Source organism: Malaclemys terrapin, chromosome 2 (genome assembly GCF_027887155.1).
Source record: "Malaclemys terrapin pileata isolate rMalTer1 chromosome 2, rMalTer1.hap1, whole genome shotgun sequence".
Classification (NCBI taxonomy): Eukaryota; Metazoa; Chordata; order Testudines; family Emydidae; genus Malaclemys; species Malaclemys terrapin.
In genome coordinates, this window is record NC_071506.1 from 39,661,194 (window position 1) to 39,684,051 (window position 22,858).

Consider the following 22,858-nt stretch of genomic DNA (forward strand, 5'->3'; position numbering starts at 1 on the left):
ATCACCTCTTGATTTGGTTTGGTAAAGAGAAATGTTACACAAATGGCAAATGGAGCCTGGCCCGGGGGAGACTATATGGGCCATATTCACCCCAGGATACTTCCATCTGAATGGAGTTACCCCAGGATAAATTTGGCCCCCTATGCCTTTGGGACTGGGGATAGGGAGACACTAGGTTTAGGGACCAGACACTGAGAAAAAGAGGTAGAGAGAGACTTGGAGGTAGGTAACATATTATGGGGATGGGAGCACATTGGAAGTTGGAGAAACAGTCAATCAGGAACAGAGTAGATCAGGAGCTAGGAGTAGGAGCAGTGAATGGATTAGTGGATGGGAAACACTGATGTCAGAGTACAGGAGACAGGTGAAGGGGTGGGGGAAGAAGAACAAAGGACCAGGGAAAGAAGAAGGAATGGAGTCAAGGAATTGATGAGTTAGAGACAGGCAATAGTTCCTCACTGAAATATGATCTTGGAGACTGGACTCTATCCCTTAGCCTTTGGACCTGAAAGGCTTGGTTACTCTGGCCGGTGAATGTAGCAGCCCAATTCTCCATCCTTTTCATGTTGGAATGGTGCAAAAACAGATATAGACCACTCTGGGGGTTGTAGATAGCTAACATGCTTTTAAACAAGCCTGCTCTTGTCTGGGCTCAACGGTTACATGTGTTTGGCATAGTATTAGTTAACATGGGTTAGTTAAAACATTTCCTGACATAGGCTAGACAGGTTCCTAGCATGGACATGCTGCACCCGTGTAAGCCATGTCATTTACTATCACAAGGCATGTTGTTAGCATAGACATACCACTGTGCTGCGCTCCAGCGCACACTGCTGGCAAAAGATTCCAGCAGAGCCAGGCTCTCGGATAGGGTGACCAGATGTCCTGATTTTATAGGGATAGTCCTGATTTTTGGGTCTTTTTCTTATAGTCTCCTATTACTGCCCACCCCCGTCCCGATTTTTCACATTTGCTGTCTGGTCACCCTACTCTCGGACAGCTGTTTCTCCATGGAGGAGCCATGCGCCGCTCCTATGTGGGTTTCAGAGAGGCACCTCCTTCTCATAGGGCACACTCGGATGGGCATGGGGGGGCTCAGCGCTGCAGAGGAAGAGAGAGCACACGGCAGTTCAACCCTCTGCACAGTATGGGGAGAGTCCCCAGAACGGGGGGAGATGGTGGGGGGCTGAACCCCCCAAAGCAGGAGGGAGGAGACGGTGGGGGCTGAGCCCCCCCGAGAACAGGGGGAAGGGGGAAGAGACAGTGGGGGCTGAGCCCCCCCGAGAACAGGGGGAAGGGGGGGAAGAGACAGTGGGGGCTGAGCCCCCCCCCCCCCAGCAGAGGGAAGGGGGAAGAGACGTTGGGGCTGAGCCCCCTCCCAGAGCAGGAGGAAGGGGGGAAGAGACAATGGGGGCTGAGCCTCCCCAGAGCAGGGGGAAAGAAGGAGACGGCGGGGGCTGAGCCCCCAGGTCAGGGGAGGCGGAAGATGAGCCTCCCCCCGAGTTGGGCACGAAGGTCCCCCCAGGAGCGGGGGAGGGGGCAGCTTTCCCGCTCTCCCCGAGCGCAGGCCCGGGCAGTGGGACCGATCTCGCCAGCCGTAGCCCGCTCACCCGTTTGCGTCTCGGGAGGCGCAGCAGCAGCGGAGCAGGCGCCAGCCGGGAGCGGGAAAACGCGCCCCAACAAGCTGTTAATGCGAGTCCGGGACCGGGCCGGGGGTGCGGCCGGGACTCCGATCCCCTCCCCCCGCCGCAGGAGTGCGGGGACCAGAGCCTAATGGCCACGAGCGGTTCTTGCCTCCACTTTCTCTCCCTCCCTGAGCGTGGGGCTAAACAGGGGCGCCCCCGGGTGGCTGCGCGGGGGGGTTAAGGGCGGGTCCCAGGAGAAAGGGTCGGAAGGAGCCGCTCTAGTGGCTGTGCGCGTGGTATAAGGAGGGGTCCCAGCAGGGGGCTGTGACGAGCCCGCCAGTGACTGTGCAGGGGGTCCGAGGAGGGGTACCAGCACTGGGCGAGCCCGTAGCCGCTGGCCATGGGTCTGAGGGATCCCTCCAGGGAAGGGCTGAGCCCCGCAGTGGCAGCACTGGTCTTCCCATCAGGGCGGTTCGCCTTTGCTGTCTGCACATGGGCATGTGCGGGGTCATTCCCGCCCCCCCCCCCCAAGTTTGACCCCGCTCGTTTCGTGTTGCAACTGTGCGAAAGCCACCACAAGCCACGTGAATTAAAATTAGCCCCGTTTTGGAACGAAAAGTGACCTCCCCGGCCGGGTCACTGGCGCCCCTCGCACCGTTAGCACAGCAGGACACCGTCGTTAGTCTGCAGGCGCAGAAACCGAAGTGCCAGATTCCCCCCCCCCCCCTCTTTCTGTGGTGAGGTCTTGAGATTGTACCCATCCCAGTCTCCCAAGGCCACTTGGAGGTTGGGGTGGGAGGTCGTTTTACTCCCACACTAGCTTTAAAGTCTGTTTAAAGACGATCTTTGGGGAACTGCATGGAGCATTTGGAGCATCCAGTCGGGAGTCTCCTGCAAGGGGGCAGTCGCAGCGTGCTGGCAGTTTGGCTTCTCTGGTGCAGTGGTTTATCTCTGTTAATGATTCTGGAGACATTTTAAACATCCTCTTTCTTTAACTAGGTACGAGTTACAATTCTGACGGCTTTTATTGACGACCCCTGCAAGCGCCTGCAACTCCTCCGGCTTTGCAGGGCTGAGCCCTGATAACGCTGCCATTCAGCAGATTGTTAGGACTGATAGGAATGTTAATGAAGTTGGTTAAACGCTATTGGGACTTACAATGATCCTTCCCATGGGTGATGGGATCCAATGGGATTTTATTTATGTCCCAGTGTTTGTTTTCAGAGCTATCAGAAAAGAATCGTCTTCTGCAGTATAAAGTCCCTGTCTACTCTAGTGAATTGCCAGTGTTCAAAGTCTAATAGCAGGAGACTATCTACTGCAATCTTTGGAAAAGAGATGACTTTTACAATATATGGGTTGATTGCAAATAAGTTACTAATAAGCCAGTTTGGTTTAGGGATTGTTGTATACATTATTTCCCAGGCACTGTTTATTTGCAGCTATTTCTTTTTAAAAAGTCGTTAATTCAATAAGAAAAATTACAAAAGCTAATACTTAATGTAGACATTCAAGCTATTAAGCAATGGAGTTGTAAATACGGGCACTTTCATTTTATTTTACAATAGATAACACAAAAGCAGCAGTCATAAAAGCGAAAACAAGAACACTTTTCAGAAACGTTGTGACAATACAATTGCCCAGATGGGGAAATTTATTCAATATAAGTTACTATTGCAGCTGTCACAGCAGAAGAACAAAATGTTTAGGAAAGTAATACGACAGAGCAGGAGGTATTGGGGGGGGGGGGATTTATTTTGAAATACACTTTTAAAAGATATTTTGACTCTCAGATTTGTTATCAATGTGCATCCAACAGGACAATACGAAAAAAAAATAAAACCACATTCTGTACAGAGCTCTAAAATGAGCTGCGAATATCTACAAGAGACTAGCATATGCTCTTTGTGTGGATAGGAGTGGAGACCGATCCTGCAGTCCACAACTCCCTAAGGGAATTTTGCTGGAGTGTGGTATGCGGTCTCGGCCCCTGTGTGTGTGTGTGTGTAGCTTTCTACAATTAAGTCCTTGAGCAAAATTAGCAACTTGGAGCTGCAGAGGCAGGTGCAGGTCCTTGGCTGCTCTAGAAGTCCTGCCGCGGGGTGTGAGTTAGACTGTGCCGCCGCAGATCACAGTTTCGCCTGAACACTTTGCCGCACTGCTCACAGTTGTAGGGCTTGATGTCTGTATGGGTAAGAAGGTGAGTTTTCAGATTACTTCTCTGATTAAAGGTTCTTCCACATGTGGGGCATTTGTGTGGAGATTCCTGTTCAGATTTGAAGCAAGCAAAGGATTAATCCTTTACAAACTACCTAGTTTATTAATTTACTACTTTTCTGTTATTACATAGCTTAACATGAAGTATAGGGAATCTACTTAAATAAATCTAGTCTCTTAATCCTCAACAGACACAAAATCATGACACTTTTAACTGCCTGGAAATATCCTGTCTGTCAACGTATATTTTATTCTCAGCTCAGCCCATTTCATGCCCCTTGAATCTACAGAAAAAAAAATGTACAGTGCAATTCTTCAATTTCAAATCACCAGGCCATCTCTATGAGTAAGGCTGAGCTTTCCTCCAGACAGTTAAACCATTACAGACATATACAATGTATTGGGATATAGGCAAATCATTTTAAGGTGTCAATTAATCTTTCAAAGCTGTTTTTCCCCTACAGTGCTTACATTTTTTACAAACATAAAATATTGAAATGCATTTGATAAGATTTAACAAAGACCATTTATAAGTACCCACATTCACAAGCAATTTATGTAAATTAAATCCTCAGTAGACTCTATTTGCTTTTTTCTAAAAGAATTGCATATTTTAAATACACTAAATAGACATGTCTTAATCAAGAAAAATAAGAACATAGGGCCATATCCTGTTATTAAACAGATTGCTTTATTGAAGTAAAGATTTGGGGAGATCTGCTTTAAAAACTAATGGCAAGCTATGGCTCATTATTTCAGGTGCCTAACCACATTCCGAAATTTGTTTACCTTCCATGCTATTTAAGGGTTTGTACAAAATAAACAGGATAAGAACAAGAACAGTATAATGATAATAATAGACTTGGAGCTAAACTTACCTGCATATGTAAAGTTTTATGAACTGCTAGAGTTCTGGATTGGCAGAATCCTTTCCCACATTCCTGACATTTGAAAGGTTTTTCTTTGGAATGGATATATCTGAAAGTCAATACAAGGGTTTGAATCAATGGCTGTCGACAAACTCAAAAGCCACAAGAAGGCTCTAGAGATTCTTTAATCTTATAATTACTTTGTGTGGGGGAGGGGAAAATTCTGACTCTTTATTTATTATTAATTATTATTATTTTATTATTTTTGTTCTGTAATTCTGCGTATAATTAACCTCCTTTATCAGTTCAAAACATTTACAATAATTCTTATCAACGCTAGATTGCCCTCTCTGGTGACAGATTAGACTGCATGATGGAAAAATCATCTGTTTCACAAACTGGTCCCAATCCTGCTCCCGTTTAAGTCAATGGGAAATTTGCCGTTAAACGTCAGTGTGAGCAGGATTGGGCATACATATTCGTCTATTTTATTTTATTTTAATTTTTGGTTGAAGTTCTACTAATTTTCCCGGGACTACTAACCTGAACAAGGGGGCGTGGGAATTGGCCCTTTGCCTTTACATTCAACTCTTAAAACCAGATTGTAAATACTATCCTTACCGGACTATTACAATCTTATCAGCGATGGGGAATATTTGTTTAAGTTAATAGATTCGCCTCCAAATACAATCACATGTCCAACCCACAAAAATTACATATTTATTTGCTATTCCCCCTTAGAAGATCAGCTGTCAATTAATTTGTCGATTGGTTTGCCACTGCTTCCCTGCTGGAGAAGCCGAAATGCCTCTACGTGGGAAGCGATGAATCCACCAAACCTTTACAGCTAATGTAAAACTCAGGAGAAAGTATAAGGAAAGTGGGCATATTTCTTAAATTCACAGCGGCCCAAGATCGGTGGGGCCTTGAGTTTAGCTTGGCAGCAGATTGTCCACATGCTGACAGCCTGGGACGAGGTTCTATTGTGCAGTGATCTGAACCTGGCGGAGCCCACGGAACCTTTGTAGTAAATAATAGGAAAAGTTTCTGATGTGACATCTAGAGAGAGAAATAGCAGCTGCCTTTCACTGGGGGAGCTAGGAGAAGGCTGCTTGCCTGTGGCTGCCTCCCTCACCTGTGGTCTCGGAGGTGGTCCTGTCTCCGGAAGGCCTTGTGGCAGATGTCACAGGTATAGGGCCGCTCGTCTGTGTGGGTTCTCTCGTGGATGAGCAGGTTGTAGGATTTGGTAAAGTGTCTGCCGCAGAATTTGCAGATAAACTCTTTTTTCGTTTTGGAAGGTAACCTGCCCCTAGAGGGCTTTCTGTCCGGAGACAGTTTGCTGATCCCTGAGATGGGACTTCCAAGTCCTGGACTCAGCTTGGTCAGATCTGCAATCTTTGGTGGGTCCTCCTGCGTGGCGGCCACGGCCAGATTGGCAAAATCAAACCTGGGTCTGTCTTTATGTAAAGCTGGGATTACATGGGCGATGGCCCCTTGCTTTGGGTGAAAAAGGTGTGTGGCGAAAGGTAGCGTTGGGAAAGAGAATCTGGCATCCATCAGGCCCTGAGCTGCAGCCATCTCCGTGATGGTAGACCTGGTGATTTCATGCACATTGGGATATCCCAATGTCCAGTGGTTCATATGCATGGTCTGCACCGCGCTGAGTCCATAAAGACCTTGTAGGTGGTCCACAGCTGCTGGGAAGGTGTTCACAGCCTGGAGGAAGGAGTAGTTAGTGAGCTGCAGTGAAGGGTGGAGTGGGATCGGAGCCGGAAGAGCCTTGCTTCCCATCTTCCCAGAGGGACGTAAGCAGAACCCTTTACCTTTCTTCGTGACTTCTGAACTTCCAACAACAACGACAGAAAATCCTGTAAGCAAGGGAGGGGGAAAGAGAATTTACTGAATGCAGCGCGTTCCTCATTGACTGAGGCAATCGAAAATTTCAAACAAGTGTTCCAAGGTCGGGGTTTGTTTTTATTTTGTTTTTGCTCTAGTGCACCCGTGCAGAGACAACTACTGTACGTGTTTGCACAGATCCCAGAGAATAGGAATAGAAACAACAAATAATTCTCTGGATTGAGTAAGAAAAACACAAAGCGTCCGGTTCAATTCACTCACAACAGCCGAAAAAGTGAATGCAAGGCGAGCATCGATTCCTAAAGGGCTGTACGTCATATTGGTTTGTCTTTGTCATTCAACCCCACACCCCCTTCCCAAAAATATCTCCAGAGACTGAACTCCCACCAAGAAGACAAGTGGTTTTAGCCGCACACTGCATAGAAGTGAGAAGCAGAACGCCTTTTTCTGCATTCAGTGCTACCTTCACATCGATCTTATCTCCAGAAGTCACTTCAAACCTCCTCTTCAGACTTATTGATTCCCCCGAGGCTTTGAAGCAGCCGCTGAGGCAGACACCTCACCTCTGGGGCCTTCTTGGGAGGGCAGGAGAATATGCGCAAATTTACAGTCTTCTCTTAAGAGGGGAGCCAAGACAAGGTTCAGGGCTGGGGGCTAGAGGTGACAATGCAGCCTAGTTTATTCTAACTCGGGTGCTTATTTTTCTTCCTTCAACAACAACTCATTTATCAAGATAATTGAAGGAGAGAAAAGCAACACGTTTCCAGCACTGCAGGTTCTAAATAAATCCACTTTACGCTCAGATCCCTTCCAGATGGTCGGAGCAACGCCACACAGAAGGGCTTTGGGCGAGCAACGCCATCTGTGGAGAGGAAAGGTGGCCAGGCTCGGAGGCCTCTGCAGCCCTACGGACATATTCACTTTTCTAGACCTCCAAATAAATAAATCCCCCTCCTCTCCTCCATCCGGACCGCGGTGTTCCAGACTAGATTTCATGGAGATGTGTTTCTGCTATTGAAAACCTCCTCTGCCTAATGGTGCCCGGGGGAATAGATAGGAGGGCTGCAAACTCGTTAATATACTAATTTATCTAACTCCTGTTACCATCACCAGAGACAGACAACCTGCGGTGCAAAACAGCCAGCGTTACTACTCACTGACTGGACAGTGCTCCGGGACATTGAGGGGTTTACGCCGCAGATTACCCCCCTCCCAGGCCTAGATCCCTTGCCTGCGTTAGTATTATAGTAACTCCCTTCAGAAAAGGATCGGCGGACACTGCATTAGTGACTTCCCGGCGTGTTATTGATTCTTCCCGGTTAGTGTTGTGGCCTATTGCGGTATCCGAGAGTCTCTGCTGTGTGTCTCTGTTCCTTATTAAGGAAGGCATATTGGGCCGTCTTTCCAATGGGCTTTTGACCCACGATTTATTGGCTACGTCCTGGATTCCCGCGTTTTCAAATGTGAGGGAAAATGTGATTTATTTTGTTCAAAAGCACCTAGACGCTGCAGTGCGGTGTCTCCTGCCTGCTGGGACTTCCACCCGCACGCGGGTCGATGTGTCACACCCGCGGGGCTGCCTCAGGAATTAGGCATTTCTGAATGAAAAACCTGGGCTGTACTCTAGATTGTACAGGATCGGGGTGTCTGGCTGTCCAGCTGTAGGGCCCTACTGCTGTTTTCCTGCTCGGTACCTCACACCAGAAACAGCCTCCGCTCTCGTGTTTATTTGCTCTCTTCATTTTTGATCAGTTGCCTAAGAACATGAATACGTGAGAGAGTATTCGTGGAGGACTGTGCCCTTGGTTCTGCCGGGTGCTGCTGGGCCCGCACCTTGTGTTTCTCGGCTCCACTCAGGAAGGCAGCAGCAGCAGCCCTGCGCAAGGGGTTTTATTAATGAAATGAACCCCTTCTGAGCTGTGGTATGCGATCTGGGAGTGCAGGAAGGGAGTTAATGAGAGGTGTGTGACAGTCAGAGGGTTTCACTCAGTCCATTCAACCGAAACTATACACGCCATTTCTAATCAACTTTCCCACCACTAATCATTTTCCATGTTTAATCAGGGAGCTCTCACTTCACACACCAGAGCCGCAGCAGGCCAGCATTCTGGGCTAAACTAGAAAGCAATGCACGGAGCAAATTCAAGTTTTTATTGATTGATTCGTTTTCTTTCTTGGTACGGTTACATTTCCATCAGATTCAAATTATTTTTTCAGACCAAAACAAGCGGCGTCGCTTTCCCTTATCACGTGAAATGGAATCCAGAAATAGGTATTGGATTGCCTGAAAACCATAGGTATGGGGCACAGAGTATAACGGCCCTTGGATTTCTGGGGATGGAAATCGTGACATGTAATTTTCAAAAGTCTGAAAGATTCTGCCCTCAAAGATTAAATGCACATTCTCCACCCATTAGTTCAATGAAATGTGCCCCCCCTGATAGCACATATCCTCAGTATTACCGATTTCCTCAGAAAACCAATTCACTACACAAAACAAGATACACTACACGTATATTTGAATGGCACCACGCTTTTCCTTTGAGCTGGAAAGCTGTATTTTCGGGTTCTTTGCCAAAACACACGTTTGTCATACAGAATTTAGCTTTCAAACTGTCCTGCTTGAAAAAAATGTATCTCAGACATTTTATATCACGCATTCACATTTTCATTTTATTTTAATCATGCCACGTAGGAATTTCTTCTATTTGCGTGTATTGTTGTTTACTATGAAGTCCAGAAGATGGAAGACACTTAGGTGTCTACATTTAAAAAATCATAAGTTTTTTTTTAAAGACTTACTAATAGCAGTACTATTGTAAAGCATCACCCCTGTTTGATTTACATTCAAACACATTACAGGAATGTCCATTTAGGTAAAGAAGATTAAGACCTCTTTTTAGTTTTGGCCAATACGACACGTTCACAGGTTAATTTCAGTTCACTGAACCTTATCATTAAAAAAAATCGGATATTAAAAGTTACCAAAGGGAGCTGTAGTGTTTTAGTAAGTTTCACCTTCATCTTTTGTTATTATACGTGGTTGTCCAATTGTATATAGCGCATGCATTAATATGACGAAGAATCATACTAATAATGTAATTCTGTAAAAGGTATTATTAAAATATATTTTCTTTATTATGAATGTTTTTAAAAATTAAACGAGTATACTATGAAGTGGACCATAATGAATGGTTTGCCATTTGTACTTGACTTTATCTTATTAAAACAACACGCATACACACACAAGACCAGAAAGTGCAATAGTGTGTGCTTCCCCCTTTAAAGTTTACTTGTAGTAAGGTGAGGAAAAAAACGGATGTTATTTAGACCTCGGCACTTCCCTTTCCCTTTCCCTTCAAAGTACTTAATTAAATTAAGGCTAGTATCTGCATAACAGGTCTCTGTTTATCTGCTTGCTTACTTTTGACCTACTCCTCAGCAGCGCGGATTTTCTTTTTCCTCTAATGGCAATTTGTTAAGTAGAGAAAGTAGCTGTCTTTGATGATCCACAAAGTGAAACAACATATTGCTTTTGTTCACTGATAACAGGTAGGCTGTGACGATGTTTAGCTACCATACACAAACGCTTTTTTAGCGTGTGCAGAAAGTCAAAGTACATCTATCGCTATTGCTACCTAAAACTCCTAGTTTAACACAGATTGGAATTTATCAGCGTGATCGTACCACACTGCGCTAATCAAGCAATGCGTGCATGCACCTCGCTTTGCTCAGGATTTATTGAATATTAAAGGCCCAGTCCAGAATTTCTTGAGAAACCAAAACTTCTTAGGGAGACCCTAAACAGAAAACATACTTCAAACATTATTTAATGTGCTAATAGAATAAGCACTGCGCAGAGAACACATCTGCTTAGCACTGCATGGGATTGCAGAAATTCAAACTGAAAGTAAACCTAGAAATGCTGTCCTCGCCTCAGGAATCGCTTAGCTGTTAGAAAGCTCTTTGACAAATATTTCAGTGTTTAACTTGAGTATGTTTAAGGAAACGTATGATCACGCTCTACTGCTGATTTACTTTTATAATCAATCTCCGAATACTCAATTAAACAGACACCTTTCAATATGAACATTCTCGGTGACTGTAGCTACATTGCAGTGCAATTATCTTTGTGAAGCACATATTTCAAACGATAGCATATTATACCTAGGTACACAATCCTTGATGTCTCTCTCACGGCACGGTCCAATGCATACTTTCTCACAGCTGCTACGTGGTAGTAACAGAGTTGTGAGTGACTTACCTACCACACTGAGCTTCTCCCAAAGGGCCCCTCACAACGCAAAGTTCAAGAAGCGATCCTAGTGTCTTTGCAGTGTCATTAGATCCACATCGAACCGGCGGAAAACTCCACCATAAGAGTTCAGCAAAGCTGAGTCCGAATAGCTTTCAGCATGTTGTGGAGGAGGGGGAAGAAGAGAAGGGTTAGAAACTACTCAAGGGTTTCTCCTTGTCTTTGGGACTCTTGCTGCGGAAGTGTGTACAGTCCTCGCTTGCTTGGGGAATTGTGTAGAGACCTTTCTCCTAATCACTCTCTCTCGCCTTCTCCTTGAGCCTCTTGCCTTCGACTCTTGCGAAGTTTGATACAAGTCTGAGTCTCCCCCTCCCAGGTCCATCACATTTCAGCAGTAAGTGGCGTGGAGCACTGTCCCCGCCCGCTGTCCCACCCCAAGCCTCACACATTCGAACGTTCACTGCTTTAGTATTCTGACCCCGCCCAACATGGAACGTTCAGAGGGTTGTAAAGTTCCGAGCCCTCCCTCAGCTCCGCCTCTCTTCCCTTTTCGCTGTACTGTTTACTTGTGTTTGGGTAGCAACAGGGTTTTAAAGGGGCAGTGCTCTCTTTTCTCATCCCCTCCCCTATTTCTTTTCACGTTACCTAAGGTGACTTTTTCTGTTGAGAAACCTCTGCTCGTTCATAAAACAAGATATCCCCGCCTATGCCCCTGTCCCAGCCTACATCAGCTGCAGGGAGTGCTGTACCGTCCCAATTCCCCGGATATAGAGCTGCTTGGAGCAGTTTGCAAGAACTTTCCCGAACTGCTACAATTCACTTTACATTCTTAATATACTCCGTTCAATCCTAAAAGCCCTTACATTTTCCCTGCTTAGGTGGCACATAACGTAATGTTTACAATGATACTTTGTACGCCTGTACTTGTGTATTTCTGTCCAAGATAATTTATAGCATAACGCTATTTTCTGTACATACTTCTAATTTTTTCCGAATGCATGAGGTTTAGCTGTCCATATTTCCCAGGGGAGTTGTATGTACAGTTGTCTGATGCAGGTAACTTTCAGTTAGTAGTACATTTTTATCTACGAAATTTCTATCACTCTATAAAAATTCCAAGACAACCTTTAGAACAACATTTAAACCTACGTCAGGTTCTTAAATGCATCTTCAATATTCAATGACCGAATCTAGATTTGTAGGTATCTGTAGTGTACATGCCGATATACACACCTGGGATAAACTGGTAGCTTCGATAGAAATTTCCATTTATTAGGATGGAAATACTTCTAAATATAGACCAAATGACGAACCACATTCTCTTTATTTTTAGTTCCTTGGTCAATAGAAATATATTAACATTAACTGCAGCCCGGTTGATTTTTACTGTATTCAGGCTGATTTTTTAAAAATAATATTTGTATCTTTTGTTATACATTAATGGAAGATATCGTAGGGGGAGCTGATTTTATCATCAGCATGGAGGACTGAAAGGCGAGCTCACAGCAACGTGTAATAAGAACAAAAATGCACACGGTGAAATGACATTTAAAAATGTACTTTAATAATGTTCAAGATAAGGATTGTGCTGGTTAGTTCATTCCCGCAAAAGAAAAAAGAAAAGCAATAGAGGGTTCATGGGAACCACTTTATTTATTTTATTATATTTGATACTTTTGAAAAAAAAACTAAAAATGAAATAAATTAGGTAAATAAATGTCAGAAATGGAAACTTTAAAATATTACATATTAAGGAGGGTAATGCAAAAATATTTACATTAAAATATTTCTTTTATCTATTATTGATGAATGATTAACGTAATTGTTTTGTTTCTTTTAAAAAGTGTTATTTATAAAATAAAATTTAACTCAGTTATATTAGTTAAAATAATATATTATCTTCGTGAAACAGAACATAATAAGAACAAGGTTTAAAATAAAATATTTTTGGAAGTAGGAGCACCAGTGAATTGTACCATTCTACACTGATAAAACTAGCGATTTAAGCCATTCGTGAAAGTGTAAGCGCTTTGAAGATGTATCACAGCACATGGGAACTAAATTTGATAATTATACACGTTTAAAAAGCTGAGGCTATTGGCAAGATGAACGTAGCTGGTTTTAATGTCTTCGTTGTTTTATTCTAAAGTAACGCAGTTTGTTTCAACGGCGAAGTAGAAGAGGATTTCTTTATTCGCACTGAGATTGTAGAATACAAATAAGACCTTTCCCGCCCTAGAAATAAACCTTGTTTGTTTGTTTATTTCACAAGATACACTGTTTGCAGCCCCTTTTTATTAGGGAAAAAAAATGATTCCGATACAAAACGGGGACGTTGCGATGAAAATAAATCGGGATTGTAGCGATACACGCATTCTCTTATCCAAAATCTCTCATATCACATTTGCCACCTTTTGGTCCATATGTTGTCAAAAGAATAAAAATCAGTCCAACGACGTTAACTTGTTATGTTCTATATAGCTAGTCAAAAGACACCCCGCCATATCTGGACTCGAATAGGAGAAATTTAAAGTAATCTCGGCGATACTGTCATTTTTGAAGTGCTCCAGCCATTTTAAAAGAAACAATAAGCAGGTGTCTTTTCAGTGCTATGACTCAACAAATCACATGTTTTGGTTTCCACTGAAGTACAGGGAGATCTTTAGTATAGACTTAAACATATGTCTCCGTAAGCCCTCCACTTCCAGAGCACAGCACAGCCTTCCACGCAGATGTTACAGAGAATTAATTTGATGCTGAAAGGGTCCCATCAGCAGCGGAACAATCATCATAAAATACTTAATCAATCGGTGTAAATAGCCCCAGAGATGTTGAGTCAGCAAACCAAGCTGAGCCAGGGGACTGGAGGGGCTGCGGAGGAGCCTGTCTGGGGGGCAGCAGGAGCAGCTGCCGTAGCTCTGGAGAAGGGTCTGGCCATGAGGGAGCAGGAGCCGCCGGGGGACCTGCACAGCCCAGAGCTTTGCTTCCCATTTCCTCTTCTTTACACGCACACTCAGGAGGATCAGGCACTAGAGCTCGTTTAAGCCTGACACTTCCGCAAAGGGGGTTACCGTTTATCCTCCCTGCCTTTATCATTTCGACACCAGATGCAGCAGAAACCGGGCTAGCAGAGCTCTTTCCCAGATTGTGCACTACAGACTATATGTGTGTATATAGAGAATAAAGCCCACTCTGTCTAAGGCCTGCTGCTGCAACTTTATTAGAAGGGCAGGTGTCATTCTCCCAAGCAAATCCCATAATAACTGTTTAATCTGTTAGGGGATGGGAGGGGATACAAAATCCCCACAAATCCCATAAATCTCCACTTAATGTTACCAGCCCCACTCAGGGAGCGGGGGAGCCCTTTGGCAGGTTCTCCCTTTGCTTTACCTTCCCCAAACCCAACTCTCAGCGCGGCTCTAGGCAATACGACTGCTCTTCACACACCCAGCCCGCCAGCGGCCCGTTCACACGTCCCCCCTGCACCGGGGACACGTCTAATTATTAACGATCGGCAGCACAGGAGCGGAGGAGGCTCAGTTTAGGGGAGCTTGCTCGGAGCATGGGGGAGGCTCTCGGAGTGATCTGTGTAGCTGATGGGGGCGGGGGGCAGGCAGAGGAGCTTCGGTTAGGAAGCAGCTAGTAGCTTATGGACTCTGCGGCCGAAGAACAGGAGCGCCCCCTGGAGGTGTCCGCTGCGCAAAGCGCAAGCAGACAAAGCCGGGGAAGAGCTGCACCGGACGCTCGAGTGTATGGGCAGGAGGGTGCTGTAATTTGCGGCGTGATCAGGGTGGCGGAGGGGGAGGTTCTGTATTATGACTATTTATTTTCGCAAGAGATGTTAAAGTCTGAAATAGCTCAGCATATGCCCATACAATATCCACATTCCTGCAAATACTTGTGATCATATTTCCCTGCACTGCGGGGCATATCGGGCTCCGTGTCTTGTTTTCAAGTTTGAAGAACATTTAAGAGCACTGTTGTGCCACTCTCCCTGCACGACTCTTGAGGAGATCCTTTTTCCTACTTTGCTTTCAAAGGATGCTTTTATGAGACTGATGCAGTTCTGCTCCTTTGCTCTTCGGGGCAGGGACTCTTGTCTTCCAATATGTGTGGAAAACGCCTACCACATAGTGGACCCTACCATAATCCACTACATTGTTATTAATTATTGCCCCCATCGCCACTTCCACAACTCAGAAAACCAGTCAGTTTCTTTGCCTTTGGCAAATGCATCTTTGTAAAGTCTGAAGAACAACACGATCAAGAGCTCGTTCTTTCTGGGAAGTGGGGGCGGGGAGGTATGTGCGTGGGAGTGAATGTAAAACGGTGAGAGGATGGAGTAACTGGAGGGAGAATAGCTTCAGTTTCTCTGTCCAGTGGGAAACACAGAGACCGCAGATTAACTGCGAGCTGCTGTTCTTACTGCAGCCTTGCAGGTTCGCATATGTGGTCCTGGTAGAGAGACCCGATCCTGCAGCCCTCATGCAGATGATTTCGTTGGATTCAGCTGGCGTCTCACCTGAGCTGGTACTGCAGTGCAGATCTTGTGTAGGGAATCACCTGCCTGAGGAGCTCCCTCGGGATTCCAAACCCTCCGGGCTCACGGACCCGCCTTGGTCAATTTCTCCCCAAATTCCCCCTCCACACAATCTTTCTTTCCGCCTTAGAATAGGAACGTGTTTCGTTGTATGCTGATTATTGCCAAGACAAATACAATTCAATGCATCTTCTGACGGAAAAGCAATCAGGGTTTAGGAAGCAACTTGTACTACCTTAAACGCGAGGGTCATTAATTTATGTCTCTAAAGCCTTTGAAGCATATATACAAAAATACTCAGGCGGATGATTAAAGTCAGCTAAAACTCTGCGAACTCAGAGACGGAAACGCCAGTTTTACTGCACTTTTCTGTAACTCGAAAACATTATTTCGGACGATAGGAAAACTCGAAGTCCTAGAATGCTAGCAGACGTGTTCTTTTTCTGTAAACTTATGATAGATGGGGAAATGCTGCCTGTTGCCAATTTAAACCAACAATGAAGAAATATCAGAAAATGTGGTTCTTTATTCGCGAAGAGCTACGACATAGGTGCATTTTAATTTATCAGCTGCAATCACATTCTCTTAGAAATCTCGTGTGTCTCCTGAACATGTGAGCTTTTGGCCATGAGAAGCTGCTATTTTTTCTTAATTTAATCGTCATTTTAAACTGTAATGTAGAGATTGTCTATGTCTTCATGAAAATAGAAGTGAAATGTTTCAGAGGCGTGAAAAGAATCCAACCAAATAAAACACAGGCTGGTCTAGATTCTGGCTTATGAGATATTTTTCTTGGTTTTCCATGAAGACTGACACACACAACTGTTGTTCATTTTCTGACTTCCGCCATCACAATGTTTTACCATAAAGGACACTCTTATGAGAATAGAAGTGACCATAGATCGCTCTGTACTAAATGCCTGTTCTGAAGAGCTGTCATAACCCGCTGTCAAACAAGGTATAGAACATACATAGAGCCAATTAATGGGTACATTATTACCACCAGTGTTAACATCAGCTGCAAGTGATGTTGGATGATACAAGAAACAACAAACAATCATAGTATACTGTTTACTTTACTTACCATATTTGTATCCGATCACTCCATGGAGCAATCCAAACACAGCTGTAGTAATCTCTGCTACACTGGATTTTTAAAATACAACGTTTCTCTAACTGCTGGATCCCTTCCAAGAGAACATGAACATATGTAATGTTTATTCTTACTGTAAGGAACAAATTAGTGGACTGGCTTATTTGACTGAGAATATGTCTTTAAGGCAAACCTTGCCCACCCGTTCCATTCTTAAACTCAAAATGCTCAGAGATTACAGGATGACACCAGTAAAATACCGACGTGATTTGTGTGTTTATGCCATGCAGCAAGTTACGCATTTGTGATTGCACATTTCACACACAAGACAAGTGAAAACTGCGCCACAATTAATCTACTAAGGGGTTTTGCTTTAAATGGAGGGGGAAGGGGGGAAAGATTATTTAAAAAAGAATTCCGGATTGAAATTAATGACAAAATTATGAGTTACTTCAACTGGAGCAGGATCAGTTCCAGAAAGTGTCTTTACGTATTAGCAAATTGTGTAGGGCACTGATATATAGTTGGGCAAGACACTTCAAAGCAGAGGCAAAAGGGCAAATAGAATCTAATGTAGCAATTATACCGATCCAGGAAGAGGCACAGAGGCTCCGATCCCGCATTCAAACGCACTCTGTTGGAGTCAGCTGGAATTTGGGATGTTGAAAGAGTGGGATTGGGATCAGTCAATAGGATCAGCTGGTGAGATGTCGCGAAGCCTCACGCACAGGTCTTCAGCCCCACAGAGACTGGCTCGGCCGCTGGACGGATCTGCTCTCCACCTGCACTTCTGCTTTCCAGTGGAGGTGATTTAGCAGCAGCTCAAGGAGTATTCTCATTAGGCAAAGGGACCCTTTGATAGCATGACTGTCATAGTCAGCTATATGGCTGTGGGGCTGGGGTGTGTATGTCCAAAATCTCTTGAAACTAAAGCAGCCTCTGACTCCCTAAGGGAATCTGACCCCTATAGCTAAGGTGGGGGCAAGGGTACAGAGTCGCTAAACCTTCACACTCCTTAAAGAACAACACACAAGAGGGAGACTCGCCATCGGATAGCAGTTCACCTGCCATCAAATGTCCTTAGGGTTACATATTTGACTGTCGAAGGGAGTGAAACAGTGGGACGCCCCAGCAGCTTTTGGTTGTACGGTGTTGGGGGCAGATCCTCCCCTAAAGTCAATGGAGCTATGACAATTCACATCCACGGACGATCTGTCCCGTATCTCAAGTCAAATGCAGGAACTGAGCCCACAAGCGTTTTATCCCCATCTGTACTGCACAGCTTTCCGGATATTTCTGCCCTTCTTTGAGCTGGGTGCTGAGAGGATATGAACTCACAACAGTACCGAGCCCTTGAACGCTGCTGAGCTTGGGAGAGTCCAAACAGTCAGCAGATTCTCCACATGTGTGTCATGGATTCCTTTATGTTTCTGTATAACAGATTTCTCTGCAATCAGTTCTAAAGGCTACTTTGGCAAATATGACACTTAGGCTTTAGTTTTAGATCCCTTTTGTTGAAACTCTGTCTTGCCAAAAGGACTTATCCAGCGTTAAGAACTAGTTTTTTGTATTTCTTAGAAAATGATCTGGAATTCTTAAGTACAACATTGCTTGCAACGGGCATTGTTTACTGTTTTTGCAATTTTTAAAGTCCTGATTGACTCATCTGACAAATATGTAATCGTTTGAAAGACACAGTCGGAACATTTAAGCATTAAGGAAAACACAGCGTGTACACAGCGTGTACATCTGACTTTTTCCTAGCACCCAGAGGATCAGCTGGGTGCTAAATCATCAGCTAACTCAGTCACTTATGTTGATTATTTATGCGTCCAGCCATGAAATATCAGGGTTTAACAAACAAGGGCGAATTTTAAGAAAAATAGATGTAAACTGCGATCTCTGTGTATTTCTAATAGCAGATAGAATTTATGTCCAGCACAGCCCCTGTTTTCAAAGCAGGCACGCACCCGTCAGGCGTAATCCTCTCTTAAAAGTTCCACATCGTTAACTTTCATCGGGAAAAAAATGACATTATTAACGTGTTGAATTTAAAACACCTACAGCCTATAACGTGATACCATTAAATTAAGCGATCTAAGGAGAGTATCAGAGAGACTTCTTTACCGAGCCTTCTTGGACGTTATTAGAGTTTAAAACAACGCGTGCTGTATATTCCTTGCCACACCACTGCCCAGTACATTATATTTTACATTGCCCTTTAACGTATTTAACGCGGAAATACAATATCTAAATGAATCCACTACGTGTGGGTTTCTTCTTCCTGCCGCAGATATATAACATCACATCAAGTAGCAAATGCTCGACACTACATTGAAACCAGCACTCGGGACCTCTTCCTTAGGTGGTACAAGGGGACCTCCTGTTATATTAGCCGTTACTTTCGAGTCTTCTCAAGTTTTCCATCACAGTTTGTCCGATCTTTGGTTAAACACCATTCTAGGCAACTGATTTGTGCTAGTTCTTTGGTTAGCTGTTTAAGAGCTGTTTCACCGGATATTACACCAGAGTACTGACTGATAAAGCATCTCGCTCTACACCGTGCTTCCTTAGATGTTCCTATTTTGTTAATTTGTCGGGGCTGCAGATGAGTTTTAATACCTTATCATAACATTTTCAAAAGTCTGAAGAACTGGACTTCGATGCTGTCGCTGTAGATTTCAGGGGGCGGGAGGGGAGGGACCCTGACAATTTTTTTTGTGCTCATTTTGAATTTGCATTTTAAAACGTTTTTATTCTCTATTTCCATCAGGGTCTTTTTAGGAGTGTTCCACAGTATGAAATGTAAATGAACCCTTTGGAATTCTAATGTAGGATTTTAAATATCTGAAGAATGGTGCTTCTTAAAACAAAGGTTCTAATCTGTGTGGGGTGTGGAATTGTTTACAGTTTGCTTTATCTGACACTATCACATTACCTAATGAATATATTTTAGTTAAGAAATAATTAGAAGTAGCTAGTTACAGCATTTACACTGAGATGAAAGTTCACACCCCTGGAATTTTTATTCCAATATACGTGCTTCATAGGGGTGAGTGCAATGGCCTCAAAACCACTCCATTGCCTATGTCACTCCAACGAAGAGTTCAAAGAAAGATACCGTAGCTGAAGGTATCATACTTTAATATGAAGTGGTTTAATATTGCCGATATGAGAAAAGAGCAATGAGGGATGTTTTGGCCACCCACGAGCTTCACCAAGTTATACTAGTACTGTGCTGACTTTTCCTTGAATTCTTTGCTGGAGTATCACAGGATTTGTGAAATGTTTTTGAGACCTTGAGATAATGAGCCCAATGCTGCTGCCATAGAAATCATCAAAGCCCCAAGTCCCATTGATTCCTACGACGGCAGGATAGGGCTCAGTGGCAGGAGAGAAGCAAGATCATTTATTGTAAATTAACGTGAAGGCAGAGTGGATTTTTTTTATTCTCAAAGTGGAAGACATTGATTCTATGACATGATCCTATTGTGATTACCTTATTTCTAATCTTCCATATAGTGCACAGTGATTTTGCTGGATGGATATTGGTACAGTAGAATGACAGTTCCTCATTGCATTAGTATAGAATAAGAATATTCTGATAGGTTTAGAGAGCAACATTAGGTCTTGATCCCACACCCTTTTCTCACATGAGTAACCCTTACTCATAGAGGAAAGGTGAGGATTAATACAACAAAGGTGTTCCCAACTCTGCCCTGTTTAGACAATTAGCATTGCTGTGTTGGAAGGACACAGACACTGAATTAGCTGGGCAGATAGTGGGAGGGTAAGGTGACCCAATCCTTCAGCATTTACTTATTCCTTATTCGTGCAACCCCTCACTGAAGTAATAATATGAAAGCAATGGGACTCAATGAAAGTTTCACCTGAACAAGGATTGAAAAGGGACAGTACAGAAGTGGGCCTTTGTATATTAGTAGGTAGAGGGAACAGGTGATTAGCAGATACTATTTGTTATGAGGGAAAATGTTGAGACAACTTTATGGTCAAATATATCACCTGAGCACATGTACCAATTTTCATCAATTTTTTCCTAATTCAAAATCCCCTCCTGATGGCTGAGTCCTGTTGAAAGGAAGAATCTGATTAAGTTATGTGATTTATGGCTTTGATATACAATATCCCTGGGGGCAATAGGCTTCTTTTCCTTTAGATAAAATAATGGGTTTCTCTTTGTAACTTTATTAATATGACTGTGACATATGCAGTCACTAATGCACTATACATTGTTTATTGAAAAAAAATCAATAAATAGAATATAAAAAAGGTGTATGATAATTTTGTGCATAAAATGGTTCATGACTGGGTGAATGCACTCCTTTAAAATATCTGAGTTAGTTTCTGCTGTCCTTACTCAAGCAAAGCCTCCCTCTACTTCAGTGGGAGCAGATTGGGCCCCAAAGGTCATATTGTCCCAGAGATTCTGATGGACAGTTCTGTTGAAATACTGAGGGCACAGTATGGTTCCATAACAGTAACTAAGGGTATTCCATCCAACAATCTGACTGGCTGTTGTCCACTCCATTTGGTATAATCCTGCTCCAATTAAATTAATGGCAAAATTCCTGCTGACTTCAGTGGGAGCAAGAACAGGCCTAGGGCATATTGCTCGTTTATCAGAATAGTTATTTCAGTAGGGGTTTTTCAGTGAAGAATAAGCTTTTTTTCTAATCAGTAATCACATGCTTGTATTGTTAGTTTGGGGTCTGAAATTAGTAATTGTTTCCTTTGTCATGAGCAAATATAATTAATTTTGATCTTTCATTTTATCAGAATAATACAACAGAGTATAGATAGTATCAGAGGGGTAGCCGTCTTAGTCTGAATCTGTAAAAAGCAACAGAGGGTCCTGTGGCACCTTTTAAGACTAACTGAAGTATTGGGAGCATAAGCTTTCATGGGTAAGAACCTCACTTCTTCAGATGCAAGTAATGGAAATCTCCAGAGGCAGGTATAAAGAAGTGAGGTTCTTACCCACGAAAGCTTATGCTCCCAATACTTCTGTTAGTCTTAAAAGGTGCCACAGGACAGAGTATAGATAGTGGCTATTTACAGTATTACCACCACCAGTTACTATATCACTGCCATAGTTATGAATATGAGCATTTACTTTGGGGATAGACATTCAGCAGATAAAATGGACCTGATTCTTTTCATACCTTACATATCTAGTCATTTATACTTGTGCAAAGTGCGTGTAAAATGTCACAGAATTACAATTCTCCACTTAGTTACATCAGTGGTACCATTTTACACTCACTTCACGTAGGTGTAAACATTAATGACTACACAAGGTAAAGAATCAGGCCCAGTGATTTCACTTCATATACAATTGGCATTAGGAAAGGAAGAATTTCATTGGCTGATGGAGATTCTGCAGATTCATATATCTCGTGTGCTCCTGCAGCCAGTAGCTCCTAAGCCTATTGTTCTAAAAGAATCTAAGGAAAAACATTATATAAAAGCAAAATAATTGGTTTATGAAATGCACTTATACATTTGGTCTCATTCTTCATAACTCACCAAAGACATGAGATTTGAAATATTCATATATCTTGTCCTATGCCTTATATTATATGTTTCAATCTCCTTTAAGGAACTATTATATATCCTAATGAATAACCAGATTTCCACAAATAAAATTAAAAATGTAGAGTGAAAAGCACCAGACAATAGAAAATCTCTGAGATTTTTTTCCCCAGGTTATAAGCATGCATGATACATATGGTCACTAGACATATATGTAAGCTAAGTTGTGATTTGTTTATGTTAGCACTATGCTTATAATACTCTTAAAATAGGTCTACCCCCCATATGTATTTCCCGTTTTCAGCATACATTGTACTGGCATAGTGTGCAATGCAAACAACACATTATAATCCAGAATATTGTATAGCATTTCAAATATTTTATTTTAAGAGTATCATAAATATGGTGCAGGCATACGTAAATCATCACTTACAGATGTGCACAATGTCTATATTAATCTCAGGATGTTTTTTCTATTGTTTGTGGCTTCTAATTAAAAGAAAGGCTCAACAATAAATATGATGAAAAGGATAACAACTACCCCAGAGCAGACACAAGCCACCGACAGCTGGGTAAATCTTATCAATGACTCGCATTCTTTAGCACAACAGATTGTTCATTAAAAAAAAAAAGTCAGGGATCTTCTACGATAAATGGTCAGGGATTGTAGATTCTTGAAATTTAATGGAAAGGAAGGATAATTTACCACGATTAGACATTTAGAACTTAAAAAGACACTGTCAAAACAGAAATGCTAGAATCTTTACATTTATTGGCTCTAAGTCAGGAAAGCACTTAAGCACTTGCTTAAGTTCATCACTATTCAAGACATTTAAAAAAAGAAGAAGA

The 22,858-nt window shown here is 43.1% G+C and overlaps 1 protein-coding gene across 3 annotated transcripts; it reads right to left on the minus strand.

Moving 5' to 3' along the window:
• Positions 1–3,014: 3,014 nt before the first annotated feature.
• On the minus strand, positions 3,015–11,237 carry OSR2 (odd-skipped related transciption factor 2). 3 transcript variants are annotated; one of them, XM_054016638.1, is made up of 4 exons: positions 10,837–11,237; positions 5,847–6,579; positions 4,721–4,820; positions 3,015–3,891 (listed from the first exon to the last, which is right to left on the minus strand). In XM_054016638.1, the coding sequence occupies exons 2-4, from the start codon at positions 6,500–6,502 to the stop codon at positions 3,709–3,711; spliced, it is 939 nt and encodes a 312-aa protein (XP_053872613.1). In that variant the 5' UTR covers positions 6,503–6,579; positions 10,837–11,237; the 3' UTR covers positions 3,015–3,708. The 3 variants fall into 3 exon arrangements, with proteins under 3 accessions (XP_053872613.1, XP_053872614.1, XP_053872612.1); XM_054016639.1 differs by having other exon boundaries at positions 3,015–3,809; positions 10,833–11,237; XM_054016637.1 differs by having other exon boundaries at positions 10,833–11,237.
• Positions 11,238–22,858: the final 11,621 nt, after the last annotated feature.

Excerpts from the sequence above, each read along its gene's own strand:
- OSR2 (XM_054016638.1), bottom strand. The coding sequence starts at position 6,502 with ATGGGAAGCAAGGCTCTTCCGGCTCCGATCCCACTCCACCCTTCACTG. Across the intron at positions 4,821-5,846 it reads GACCACCTCCGAGACCACAG|ATATATCCATTCCAAAGAAA; the intron begins GTGAGGGAGGCA and ends ATTGACTTTCAG. Across the intron at positions 3,892-4,720 it reads ATAAAACTTTACATATGCAG|GAATCTCCACACAAATGCCC; the intron begins GTAAGTTTAGCT and ends AAATCTGAACAG.